At 38.8% G+C, this 14,256-nt stretch overlaps 1 protein-coding gene across 1 annotated transcript in view; it reads left to right on the forward strand.

Moving 5' to 3' along the window:
* LOC141342096 (gamma-aminobutyric acid type B receptor subunit 2) overlaps positions 1-6,285 on the forward strand; it is a 30,797-nt gene extending 24,512 nt beyond the window's left edge. The window contains exons 18-19 of the mRNA XM_073846484.1: positions 43-121; positions 233-6,285. Of these exons, the coding sequence (XP_073702585.1) occupies positions 43-121; positions 233-389 (236 nt within the window). The 3' untranslated portion in view covers positions 390-6,285. The remainder of the gene's footprint in view (positions 1-42; positions 122-232) is intronic.
* The last annotated feature ends 7,971 nt before the right edge of the window (positions 6,286-14,256 follow it).

A 14,256-nucleotide genomic window follows, 5' to 3' on the forward strand; every position in this document is an offset into this window, starting at 1 on the left:
TTCAAGACATTGTTTTGACTGGTATTCTTTTTGTCTTTTCAGTCAAGGAGAAATGTCGGACTCTCCCTGAAAGCTCCCACTGTAAAAGGAATCCGCTGGAGGACATTAACTCCCCTGAACTGTGCGTTTCATATATTGTTATCAATCCTTTAACAGTGAACAGGAATTTGAACACCTATGTGCAATAATCTGCAGTTTGTCTCTTCATTTACTGGATCTCTTGCTTTCACAGCATTCATCGCAGGCTTTCTCTGCAGTTACCCATTCTGCATCATGCCTATCTGCCCTCCATTGGAGGAGTGGACTCCAGTCCTCTGAATAGCCCTTTTGAAAGCCCTCAACATACGCCGATGCCCAGGACATATGGAGTGCTGGTGACAGGATTGTGACAGTAGGAGATAAAATAAGTACATGGTGACAAAACAAGCATATATAATATTTCAAAATGACCTATATATATTTAGTATATTTGATAAACTCTAATGAAATTCACAATTATAATTTTAATTTAAAAAGTGGTTTAAAAATTGGCATCTCCATGTGGTCCTTTTTGGCACCTTGACTTGAGTTGACTTTAGTTTTCCCTAGCAGCTTTTGCTACAAGTGACAGTAAACAAACTTTGAAGTCAGTACAATACAAAAGCATAAAAAAATAATTCAGTGAACGTCACAGCGCACTGAGTGACAGGATGTGGTTTCTTACTGTTCATTACGTCAAGACATCTGAGAAACAAACGCACTTTGTGGTACAGTTGGATGAGAATGTGCCACCAACGTTGTTTCTCCTTTTTTGTAACGTTTGTAACAAGTTTGTGAACAATAAGTGGTGTTATGCAAGATCTTTGCTCCAAGCTTCTCTTTTTAGAGCTGTCCAAATGAACTTTTGTATTCATCCTCCTTTATTGAAGGTCTTCAAAGAAAGATTGTTAACCTTTGACCAGAATCCTCTACTTCCACTTGTTCAGCTTCAGGTTCTTCAGTTCCCGCTGTTGGGTGGCGGCACCTTATACATCCAATAAAAAGTAGAGGCACAGAGCTCAAACCCAGCATGGACAGAGCCACTATCTGAAGTGAAAATGTTTGTTATACCATTTGGAGCATATGATAAAAATCATTGGTACAGTTAATGTGATGAATCTCATCCTCATCCACATCCACAGAATTAAATCATCCCAATGATTCACTCACCTGAGAAGTATTTCGAAAGCCAAAAAATGTCATTTGCTTTTCAGTGATGTTGTCAGATTTGATCAAAGGCTGACACCATGTTGTTGAAGCACTTATATCTGTGTGAACCGTCAGTCCTTCCCAGGAGGTTCTTGCGCAGGCAAAATATTGTCCATCGAAGAACAGCAGCATGATCCAAACAGCAGCTGGAGCGATGCAGGTTACAGTGGAGAGCAGGCACTTTGTCTTGCATTGTGGGCTTTGAATATAAAACATGAGTGCGCTGGAGAACAAAGCAGGAACCACAAAATATGCTGCAGAAAACAGCAAGTTGATCTTTGGATGACAAGGACATGCAAAGTCCATCTCCACGAGTTTCTCAAGTCCCACCATTAAAAAGCCAATAATTGCGTTTGAATAAAAAGGACTCTTCCCCAGCTGTTCTTTCAACTGTGCTACCCATTCCTTGCTCATTGTCTGTGTTGTTAAGGTCGGAAGGTGTACAAACTAAAACCGAACGTGATCGCTGCTGACACCTTTCACATTGAGTAAGACTCTCTCTGATATGCTCTGTGGTTGTGATTGAGAAATCTGACTTTCTTAAACAGTTTCAAAAGACTGTACAGTGGGCACTTGGATGTCACTGTAAATGAGTAGCATATATACTGGTTTTAGTGACTAGCAATTTGCTAGAACATGTTACATGCTAAGACAGATAGAAGAAACATGTAACTCATTAAGTGTTAAATACAGTTGAGGTCAAAAGTTTACACCCCCTTTCAGAAACTGCAAAATGTTCATTATTTTACCAAAATAAGAGGGATCATACAAAATGCATGTTATTGTTTATTTAGTACTGACCTGAATAAGATATTTCACATAGAAGATGTTTACATATAGTCCACAAAAGGAAATGTTAGTTAAATTTATACAAATGAATGGCCCTCTTCAAAAGTTTACATCCCCAGCATTCTTAATACTGTGTTGTTACCTGAATGATCCACAGCTGGTTTAGTGATTGTTGTTCCTGAGTTCCTTGTTTGTCCTGAACAGTTAAACTGCCGGCTGTTCTTCAGAAAAATCCTTCAGGTCCCACAAATTCTTTGGTTTTTCAGCATTTTAGTGTTTTTGAACTCTTTCCAACAATGACTGTATGATTTTGAGATCCATCTTTTCACACTGAGGACAACTGAGGGACTCATATGCAACTATTACAGAAGGTTCAAACGCTCATTGATGCTCCAGAAGGAAATCATGCATTAAGTGAAAACTTTTTTTTAACTTGATCAGGGTAAATTTAACTAGAATTTTGTCTTCTGGGAAAAATGTAATCTTCTGTAGCCTCTGAAGGGCAGTACTAAATGAAAAAATACAATATTTAGGCAAAAAAAAAAAAAAAATTGCTACACATCATTCTGTTCAAAAGTTTTCACCCCCATGCTCTTAATGCATTGTGTTTATTTCTGGAGCATTAGTGAGCATTTGAACCTTCTGTAGGAGTTGCATATGAGTCCCTCGTTTGTCCTCAGTGTAAAAAGTTTGAAAACGCCATTTCACTGAAAGTCTATATAAGTCATTCAAAAGCAGAAAGTAAATATGACCTTGTTGTAAATGACAGGAAGTGGTGTATTACTCTACAAAACAGTTGCTAAAAAAAAAAAATGCAATATGACACAGTTTCATTAGAAATTGCAAATATGGTTTACTTGTTCAAAAGTGATTAACACAAAGTTAATTATTTCTGTTGCAAAAAGAACCAAATTTAGTGATGTCACAGTATATAAAATTAAATAAAAATACTTTTTTTTTTTTTTTTACATTCATTCATACCATTACATTTAATGCATACTATGAAGACTATACGTTTTAAACATGAGGTTTGTGAACATGAAAGCTGTTAAAAATCATCTCTACTGTGAACCACAATTGTAGAAGCGCTGTCAGGAGGGGGCGAAGGGCTCAAATCCACCATTTCTATTTGTTCATTATCAAGTTCTTTTCTTGTTGGTGTGTATTGCCATTTCCTAATTCCCATGCAAATCAGAGGCAGTGACATCAGGAGCAGTATGCTCAGTCCCACTATCTGAAGAAGTACATGCATGTTTTAAAGAGTACATGAAAACGTGGGCACAACATAATTGTAACAGCAACTTGATTTCATAATCATACTCACCTGAGAATTATTCCGATAGCTAAAAAATGCCTTTTGCTTTTCCGTGGAGTTGTCAGGTGTGTCTAAAGGCTGACACCATGTTGTTGAAGCAGTTATATCCGTGTGAACCGTCAGTCCTTCCCATGAAGTCTTTGCGCAGGCAAAGTATTGTCCATCAAAGAACAGCAGCATGATCCAGAGAACAGCCGGAGTGAGACAAACTAAAGCACAGTGAAAACAGCTTGAATAACTGCTGATTTGTGAGCTTTGGATATAAAACAAAAGTGCAAAGGAGAACAGAGCTGGAACTACAAAATATGCCGCTGAAAAGAGCAGATTCAGCCTTGGATTACAAGGGCATGCAAAGTCTATCTCCACAAGTTGCTCAAGTCCAAGCATCACAAAGCCGATAATGAAATTTGAATATAAAGGACTCCTCTTCACCATGTTTTTCAAGCGTCCTATCCATTCCAACTTGCTCATTTTAAGCGTTAATAAGTTTTAATAAGGTGTACAGACTGTTTTTTGTGACTGAGTGTGTAGCAGTGCATTTGATATACGCCTCTTTTAGGGTCTTATTTAGTGAGACAAGCCTCCATCTAAACTTGCTGTGTGATACTGACCTTTATTTTGTGGTTAGGTGGCACACTAGTTGCTTTAATGACAGTTAATGTGCAGCTCTGTAAATATGAATGAGTCTGATAAGTTATTTCTGTCTGAGTCATGGTGCAACATGCAGTGTTATATTATAAAAAGCCATTAATCCTGCAGGAAAATGGGTGCTAATGTGTATGGTCAATTCAAAGATGGCCTAGTGCATAGCACGCTGCTTTGGCCATTCTCTTCTAAACCTTCTTAAATCAAGCTGTTTCCTTTCAACAAAACTGCTCACTGGATGGTTTTAATTTTCATACCAAACTCTAGATGCTGTTGTGCAATTCAATTCCGTGAAATACTCAACCACACACTTTGGCACCAGCAGTCATTTTTCGGTTATTGCTGCAAAGTTGTGATTAATGAGAGGTTGAGTTAGTTGAAGATTACAAATTGAAATTATTGGGAAACATATTTCTGCAAACCAGGCCTCTGAACACGTCAGACAGTTTGTGAGGGTGAGTAGTGTTGGTGGTAAAGACATGATAATGTACTTTACATTTTAGTTTGTATGTTTTGAATTAGAGTGCCCTCCACTAATATTGGCACCCTAGACTAGTAGCATGAAATTGCCCAGCCAAACAGGACTGACTTCTTAGTCAGATGACACTAAAAGAAGATATTTTGACAGAAAACCCACCAGATGTGTATAGTGCAAACAGGGATTAAATATACTGCTGTATTTTGTAATGTTGTGGGCCTATTTTTCTGTCAGAAATCATGGACATCTTGTTTTGATACATGGCATCATGGATTCTAGCAAATACCAACAGATTAAAACTGAAACCTTACTGTGCCTGCTGGAAATCTTATAATGAACTAAGGTTGGATCTTCCATCAGGACAATGATCCAAAACAAACATCAAAATCAACACAAAAACATGTCACTGAGCACAAAATAAAGCTTCTGCCATGGCCGTTCCAGTTCCCTGACCTGAACCCTAGAAAATGAGTGGGGTGAACTAAAAAGATCTGGAGAGACTCTGTATGAAGGAATGGTCTCTGACCTCTTGTCAGGTGTTCTGTAAACTCATCAGGTATTATGGGAGAAAATTGTTATCTTGGGAAATAATGTTGCAATAATTGGATGCCAATAAGTGTGGCCAATGTGAACTAGAGAAAAAAACATTTGTTTCATAATGGGATTTTTCCTCTATTTTCAGCCGCCTTTGCTCATATTTACCAAGGGTGCCAATATTAGTGGAGGGCACTGTATCAGCAACTGCCATTATAGATGCTTCTGACTCTTTCGCACAATAAGTATATTTAAGAAACAGTGGCGATTTCTTTAAGACTGCAAGGGAAGCTCAGCTTCCCCTGTAATGTCACAAAATTAATGGTCAAATTACGTACTATTGTATTAACATTTTATTGACTAAAAATGCGTTAGAAAACGTTCATCTCAAAGACGAGTTCGTTCAGAATCAGTTAGACATAGCAAGTCGGCTGACTTGATTTTCTTCTCATACATTCCCGTAGCGTCACAGTGCATTTCCCCATTGAAGCCCAGCGTCCATTGACTTCAATGGGGCTGCTTTGAACGTTTTTTTTCAGTGCTTTGAAACTAGACGGTCATTGGATAAACGCTGCGATTATGTCCCGCCCACGGACGCTCAGCGTCTCTGGGGGTGAATGAGGAGTGGGCTGGCCTGGACGCTGAGCTTCTGCGTGATGATTGGAAGGTCTGTCGAAAGATTGCATTTCCTTTTGACTGACAGCGATTTTGTACTATAAGGAATCGCTGAAGCTATTCGCGCTCAGTCCCATCGTGGATTTCTCAAGTTCAGTCGAAATAAAAACTGCTGCAACCTATTTCTTTATATTTGCTTGGCGAAATTGCTTGATTTTCATCATACATTTCACACAATTATACACCACATTCCTTGTTTCACTTTTACAGAGTTTAATTTTTTTTTTAGATCGTTCATTCATTCATTCATATAGTAGGCTAGTTGGTAGGCTACGACAGGGTCACAGACCATTTTCTTGAAAAGGAACGTAGGGCAGAATTTACTTTTAAATAAATAGACAATTTTATGATGTAGGCCGAAAATGAGCTTCCCCTATTTGACAGACCAGTAGCCGCCACTGTTAAGAAAACTACAGTTCAACAGAAATAAATACTGAATAAAATGATTTTTGTCCCAGACACTTACAGTTTTCATGCTCTTTTTCAACTAGGTACTGTTTGTTCAACAGAGTATGGTTTCATTTTTGTTTTAGTTTTTTTTATTTAGTTGTGCAATTCTGGCTTTTCCCACTTTCCATTTGTCAGCAGAACAACACGACCTCTGGAGGAGATTCAAAACTTCAGCGCAGTCATAGAACTCTAAAACAATGTACTAAACTAAAATTGTGCAATCCTGCTCTTTCCCAAAACACTGCCTGGGCATGCCTTGTTTGTTCAAATTATATCAGCAGTGAAGCAAGCATTTGGAAAAGGGGAGGATCAAAGGGTCAGAAAAGTATAAAAATCGCTCTTGTAACAAACTTTCAGGCGCTCAGAAGTTTTAGTTTGCTGTGAACCATGATGTCCTTCAAGATTGCACTGGGTCTGCTTCTCCTGGCCATGGTGTCCATGGTGGCTGAATCCTCATGGGGCAATGGTACATTTACAAATTTTGTTTGTTTTTGCTTTGCTTAGCATTACTTTCACTACATTATCTGCACCTTTTCTATAAAAATGCTTTAATTTAAATAACTAACAAAAATATGGCTTAAAGTTATTTTCTTCGCCTTAACCGTTTTATTATTAGCACTGTTGCACATCCAAGGGAATGATCTGTTTTTTATCTATTTTTCCCCCTCAGGGAAAGGAAATTCTTACAATTATGACATTTCCAACATGGCTGATCTGAGAAAGCTGTACAACTCCAAAGTCTACAAGGCGGAGAGGATGACCAGGCCTCTGGAGGGGATGACATTCCAAATAGGCAAACTGAGCCACTCTGGAGTCAGGTAAAATCAAGATTTTGTACTTTTATTTTGTGTTCTATGCATCGTGGTGAATATATCACACTTGTATATTGAGGGGAGTAAGTGTTTTGAATCTTATGCATTTCGTCTGTTGGTCTTGCTTTTAGAGTCACTCTAGCAGACGGGACTAAATGGCTGGTGCATAAAGGAGACGGCTATGGCATCTCATCCCAGACCGTTGTTGTGGCTGCCCGCCATATGAGCAATAGCTGGAAGGCAAGTATTTTTGCAACTCTGGTATAAGTGTAGCTTGAAGATAAGGGACAGTACTCTGTTCTTATGTATGTACAGTGCCTTGCGTAAGTATTCATACCCCTTCATTTTTTCACATTTTGTTATGTTGCTGCCTTATGGTAAACTGTTTTAAATAATTTTTTTCCACATCAATCTACACTCTATACACCATAATGTCGAAGCAAAAACACAGTTGTTAAAACTTTGTAAATTTATTAGAGACCAACTAATCTTGTCTCTCACAGTCTGAGGGTCCTTTAGGTGCTTTTTTTGTGCAAAATCCCAGTGTGTTTTCATGTGTTTCACTGCCACACTGCCATAAAGACAGGATTAGTGGAGTGTTGCAGTGATGTTTGTCCCTCAGTTGTTTTTTACCACATATAATCATGGAGCTCAACTAGAGTGACCGTCTGGTTCTTGGTCACCAGTCATACCAAAGCCCTTCTCCATCAGTTGCTCAGTTTGGCTGACAGGCCAGCTCTAGGAAGAGTCCTTGTTGTTGATATGCATTTTCAGCTGTTAGACTTTTTATTTAGATGTGTGTCCCTTTCCAGATCATTCCTATTCAACTGAATTTGCCACAGGTTAACTTCACTTGAAGTGTAGTAACATGTAGTAACAAAAGTATGAATACTTATGCAATGGAATCAAAGATGTTAAAAACCCTTTTTTTTCTTTGCCATTATGGTGTATGGAATGTAGATTGATGTGGGGGAAAAGTAATTTAAAGGAGTTTAACATAAAGCAGCAACCATAACAAAACATGAAAAAATGAAGGGGTATGAATACTTTCACATGGCACTGTAAAGCCTACCTTTTTTTAAAAAAATAAGACTTAATAAGAAATTATTTAATACCTGATTCGCTGTCAATTTCACTTTGGTCTGCTAATTTTTATTTATTTATTTTTTTGACAGATTGTTGAGGTTAAAAATTTTAGAGGGAGCAAGACAGTGTCTGACTTTGTGAAGGCTGGAGGAACAGACTACAAACTTTTGTTTGATAACTGCCATGATGCAGCCGGCCGGATGATGGATGATTAAATTCACAGCTATTTTGTCAATGTTACGTGTGAAGCATCACTTCAATACTTTTTTAAATCAGTTTGATAATGGATTCTTAATTGTTACACTGCTGTGTTTATTAAATTCATACAAAATTTTGTATGATTGAGCTTCAATGTATTAAGTATTAGTGATATTTTGGCATTTTTAGAAATGGATGGCTGAATAATAAAAGCTTTTGAAATCAAAAGTTATAATATTAGACTAACGTAAAAAACTGCAGATGGCGATAGAGGTTAATGTGTCTTTCAGTTTATGCACAAGTTCAATACAGATTTCATTGGCCATGTCAATCATTCTGCTGCTTGTCTACAAAGTGATTTTCCAATACTGATTCTTTGACTTACTGTTGCATTTAGTGTGCAAATCATTACACTTTCATTGTGACCGGACTGGTTGGGTTAATAAAAGTGTATTAAATTGACACCATCTTTAGTTTGGTTATTATAAATTAAAAAATATATATATATGTGTAAAAGACTATTTTACTGCACCTTTTTACTGTTATTTCTCACCTGCACGCTATTTTTGTAAAAAAAATAAAAATTTTAGTTTATAGCTCTGGTAGGAAATTCTGACTTTTCTCACTTTCTGTTTGCCACCAGAACAACACAAATTCAGAACATGAGCAGCTACCTATGACAAACTCTCAGAGGACTTAAGCTTCTTTTTTATATTGACCACATTATTAGAAATCATGAAATGTTCGTTGAGCTGCAAAATGGCTGCTATATAAAGGGAAAAAGAGATTTTATCTAGAAGTAAAGTTTGTTTGTGCTGAAAGTGAAATATCTGAACGATGGTGGATGCAGTTTGTGTAAACAGCCAAATTGGTTGGCTATTTGTAAACAGACACTGCCTAATAATTATCCTTACTGTACCGACCGATTTTACCGAAACCTTCCGGAGGTTTGCTAAGGGCCCCCCAATGTACACATGCCGCTGTGTACCACATGTGTTATGCCATGCCTTGTGCAAATATTTATGAAATTAAGTTGAATTTTTCTGTACATAACTGTTTGTTTTGTTGACCGATGCAAACAAAACCATTGTTTTCCAAGGGAGTTCATTTATGACACTGTGCAATCCGGCTCATTCCCAAAACACTGCCATCTGCATGCCATGTTTGTTTAAATGAATAATTTTTATTAGTACATTTTACATTTAATATTAATATTATTTAATTAAAAATTAGGGGATGAACCCACATAGAGTATAAAAAGCTTCGCTAACAAAATCTCATCAGATTCTCAAGAGCTTCTGTTTTCTGTGAACAATGATGTCCTTCAAGACTCCACTGGGTCTGCTTCTCGTGGCTATGCTGGCCATGGTGGCTGAATCCTCATCAGACAAAGGTACATTTATCATTTTTTATTTATTTTCACTTCACATACAAGTACTCCCTCTACATTGTCTGCATCTTCTCTATATAAACATTTAATTTAACTTAATTAACAAGCCGTAATCTGCGGTTTGTTTTTCTGCATCAAATTGTTTTAAAGTTAGCAATGGTGCAAATTTAAGTCAATTATCTATTTTCTGTATATTGAATCTCTTTAGAGAACGGCCCCTACAAATATAACCTTTCCAATAAGTCTGATCTAGACAAACTCTACAACTCGAAAGTGTACATGACAGAACTGTACAAGTCCACCAGACTTCTGACCATATTAAGCCCGATGAAACTATCAGGAGTCAGGTAAGCAAAATTTAATTTCCAGTTCTGTATTATGTCATACATCCATAATGGTAAACAAAAGGCTCAATGGATCACACTTGTATATTGTGAGTGAGTGAGTGCATCTTTTTTGCTTGTCTTGTTTTAGAGTGACTCTGAAAGATGGCTCTAAATGGATGATCTATAAATGGATCACATCCAAGATTGTTGTTGAGGATGGCCGTCAAATGGCCAATTATTGGGAGGCAAGTATTTATTGATGAGAATACATTAAAATCCTTTTAAATGTATTAGTTTATATTTTTGTAGATAAGTTGATATATCCATATATTTCATATCTGATGTACTTTGATCATTTTGGTTAATAAACAGCTTAAAGAACAAAAAGATTTTCGTGGGAGCAAGACCGTGTATGATTTCGTAAAGGCTGCAGAAGCAGGCACATTTTGATAGCTGCCATGCAACACCTGGATGACAGATGGCTACGTTTGCTACAGTACAAATTCACTGCAACTACATTGTAAATGTGTGTCGAAGTGTCTTACTTCATTTTTTGTTATTAATTTGACACATTTTGCCAAGTTTCTTAAAATGTAAAAAAAAAAACATTATAATTTTTAAGTGTACTCTTTTATTTACATTTTTTGTAGCCATGGCCATGTTTTGAAAATGGAAAACAATATCTTTCAAAGTTTCAAACATGTATATCATCATCATGATTTAAAAAAACTGATAAATAAAGTTGCTGAGCAGCAGATGGCGACAGGGGTTCATGTGTCCTTCGTTTATCCATGAATCGTTAACTGCAAAATGGCAAAGTCTGTGCAATATTTAAAGTGTAAGAAGGGAGAAGATGCCCTCCTTCAGAAGAATGCATTTACTTTTAAATTATAATTGATTTAGATAGAGTAGAGTAGAATGTGCAGGATGATAATGCATCAGTTAATAATGCGTTATTAACTCTTTATTACACGGCTCTTTGGAATGCTTGATTCTGATTGGTCAGTTGAGACATTTACAGGTTCGTTCTTTTCAAATAATCACCGCTCCAAAGTAATAACGCATAGCCGGTGTTGTGCCTTTTTTCGACCCCTGCCAAATTATGACCCCCTCTCGTTGAAAGCGCTACCTGATTGCCTAATCCTAACCCCACCCCTAATCCTAACCCCTCCCCCACACCTAACCCTAAACCTACCAATACTAGGGGGGGTAGTAATCTGGCGGGGGTCAGAATTCGGCACAACACCGGTACTACTTGTATGTTTAAAAGCCCTCCGTGCCAACAAAGATTACCGTTTGGCGCCATCTTGTGACAAACACTGGACAACCACAATTAACAATGGAAAATTTCGACATTAATCTATTTAAATTGTCTTACTAACGTACATAGTTTGAAGGTTAGTCACGTGGTACTATATCGTTACGCGGAAGGATAAAAATGTTAATTTAAAACAAATATGCCAATAAAAGGTTTCAAATTCATATTCATGTCCAGTTTTTTTCCTTATGTGGCAAGTAGCCGTGTAATAGTGATGCGCGGATGGCGGTTATATCCGCGGGCGCTGCGGATAATCCGCGGGTCGGGTAATAAAAAAAATGCATTCTGATTATTTGCGGGTGGGTCGCGGGTGGATGAGATAAATCAATAATGATGCAAATATTAACTACATTTTCTAAAACTTGAACGTGTTTTAAATATGTTTTTCATCAGGCAGAGACGATTTCATTTGTGTGCGTGTGTGTGTTTGCCTGTTCTAAGTTTTTGGTGACAGAAACGTTGACATTCCATATAAAGTTTGAAGGGAGTTATGCCTGTGCTAATGCTATTGAGCACGGTAATGCAGCGGTGTAGTGCATTGGTCGCTTTGCGTTTACCCACGTCTCTGATGCGCATCATTCAGAAGTGTCCTGCATTAGCCAAAATCATGACAGTCCAACACATGAATAGCTAATTCAGTCGCATGTTAATAAATTGAAATATTCCCTAAAAACACCCAGTAAAGACAGTGATGTGGTCAGGACCGTGGCGCCGGCTTCTTTTGAAATATATTTGACGATTTTGCCTGATGCGTCCATGCTGCCTGTTCATTCTTACGCGAAAGCATGTCAGGCTAGGCGCGCAGTGGTAGGCTATAATTATTATTGATTACTTATTTGAATCAGTAGATTATAATGAAAACAATACCTTAAAAATGAAAAGAAGCAGATTTTTACGCTCAGACCTTTCTTAAACTGGTGAACCCCTGTAAACTTCAGTCCAAGCATGCGTTCAAATACTAAGTTCAGAGCGGCTCTAATAGAGAGAAAACCCGACCGATTTCGTCAGAGATTGCGGAGAGTCGCATCCAGATGTCAGTTATTCTTTTCTGCATGGATTTGGCTTAAAATCAGCTGAATCAATCTGCTGTTAACATGAACCATCAATTTATCATATCATCATGCAAAACTAAGAATTACAATAGTAATATGACGATCGGGTGCGGGTCGGGTGCGGTTATCTAAATCAGAGAAAAATATAGGTGCGGGTGGGTGGCGGGCGGATAATTTATTTGAAGCTGCGGATTCGGGTGACGATTGAGCCCATCCGCGCATCTCTACCGTGTAATAAGCGGGATAATGTACAGGCAGCCGGTAGTTATCGCAGAAATAAGTGATATAGAATATCAGAAATACTTGACCGCCAGCTTTTTTGAAAAAAGTTGATCAGCCCCCTCCAGCATTTTTGATCATTTTCACTAACATTTCATATCCCCCAGAACATTTTGGTGAATGAATATCTGAACCAGGGACGGATTACGGACCGGGCCAGCCGGGCCGCTGCCCAGGGGCCCTTGGGGTGCAGGGGGCCCGTGGGGTCCCTAGCACAAAATAATTTGCAACGCTTATCAACAATGTATTTTCGTTTGTCTATTTTAGAGGGCCTACATTCTTTAAACCTCTGCTTACAAGGGCCCCTGCCCTGACCCTATAGGGAGGGCGTTTGGCTGCCAAGGGCCCTTGAATTGTGGTGGTTGTGGTGGTGGTGCTGGTGGTGGTGGGGAGTCGGTGCTTTCAGGGGGCCCCCGGCCCTGCTATAGAAACTTTATAGGGAAATGGGTGCATGGGAGCCTACTTTTAGAAGGCCCTCTTAGGCCCTCCTATTATGGTCCTGGCTTCTGGCTACAAGGGGGTCCTAGGGAGGATGGGGTTTTGGGGGCTTTTAGAGGGCCCTCTGATTATGAGGGCCCTACTAGGAGGCCCTAGGGAGGAGGGTGTAGTGTACCTTTAGAGGGCCATCTGATTACAAGGGCCCCTACCATGGGGCCCCTGGTTTCTGGGGGGAGGGGAGGGGGCCTTACAGAAGGCCCTCTGACTAGGGAGCGGTAGCATGGTGGGATGGAGGCGGTTAACCTGCCCGCTGAGTGGCCCCCAGACCAGTGTAAGAGTTTGACCAGTGTAATCACTCCCAGGGCTGTAGTGGAGGCTAAATGCAAGTAAACACGGTTTACCCAACTCTGAAATTTCAGAATTAGAGTTTACCCACTTCTCAATTGATCTAAATGCACATCATAGTGTAGTTTATGCACAAAATGTGATCACAGAATTCGTAGTTCACCCACCTCTTATTTTACCACTACACCCCTGATCACTCGGTTGTGTACGGGGATATGGTACACAGGTGGATTCTGGCATGGTTCAGCTGGACACGGTACACATGTAGTGTGATCACTAACCGTGCCCCAACATGGCTCTCACTGTACGTTTACACCAGGAGAGACCAAAGTGAACACGTCGCCAAGGTCGTTAAAGAAGCTCTGTTGTTGAATTTGCTTTATTCACTTTGTTCGCTCATTGGAATGTTTGATTTAGCCTGTTACCGTGGGGTGTTGGTAAATCTATATATTAGAATTGGTTTTCACCGAACCACGTCATAACTCGTTACATAAGGTAACCTTAAGGTCCCCCTTAAGAACGTGACACATGCTGGCTGCCAGTGTAGAGCCCAGCCCACCAGCTGCTGCCAATACACAATCTATGGCTGTTTCGCACAGGTTATGGAATGTTGCTAATATTCGGATCAAAGATTCTAGGGTGTTATTCTACTCTAGGAAGTTCTGCATACAATACATTGTTTTAATGCAATTTTAATCCACGTTATTGTACCAAATACATTGCCGATTTTATCAGCAAAATAAGTAAAATTAGTTTATTTTGTTTACCCATGCCAACGGTTGTTAAGGGAAGAAAAGACATGCTTTTAAACAAGCGTATCGTTAATTTCAGCCCAATTGGTCAGTAATAGCAAATGCACACGGATTTGACAGAAAATTAAGCGATTTAAATGAAAAAAG

The sequence above is a fragment of the Garra rufa genome, chromosome 9, assembly GCF_049309525.1.
Source record: "Garra rufa chromosome 9, GarRuf1.0, whole genome shotgun sequence".
NCBI lineage: Eukaryota > Metazoa > Chordata > Actinopteri > Cypriniformes > Cyprinidae > Garra > Garra rufa.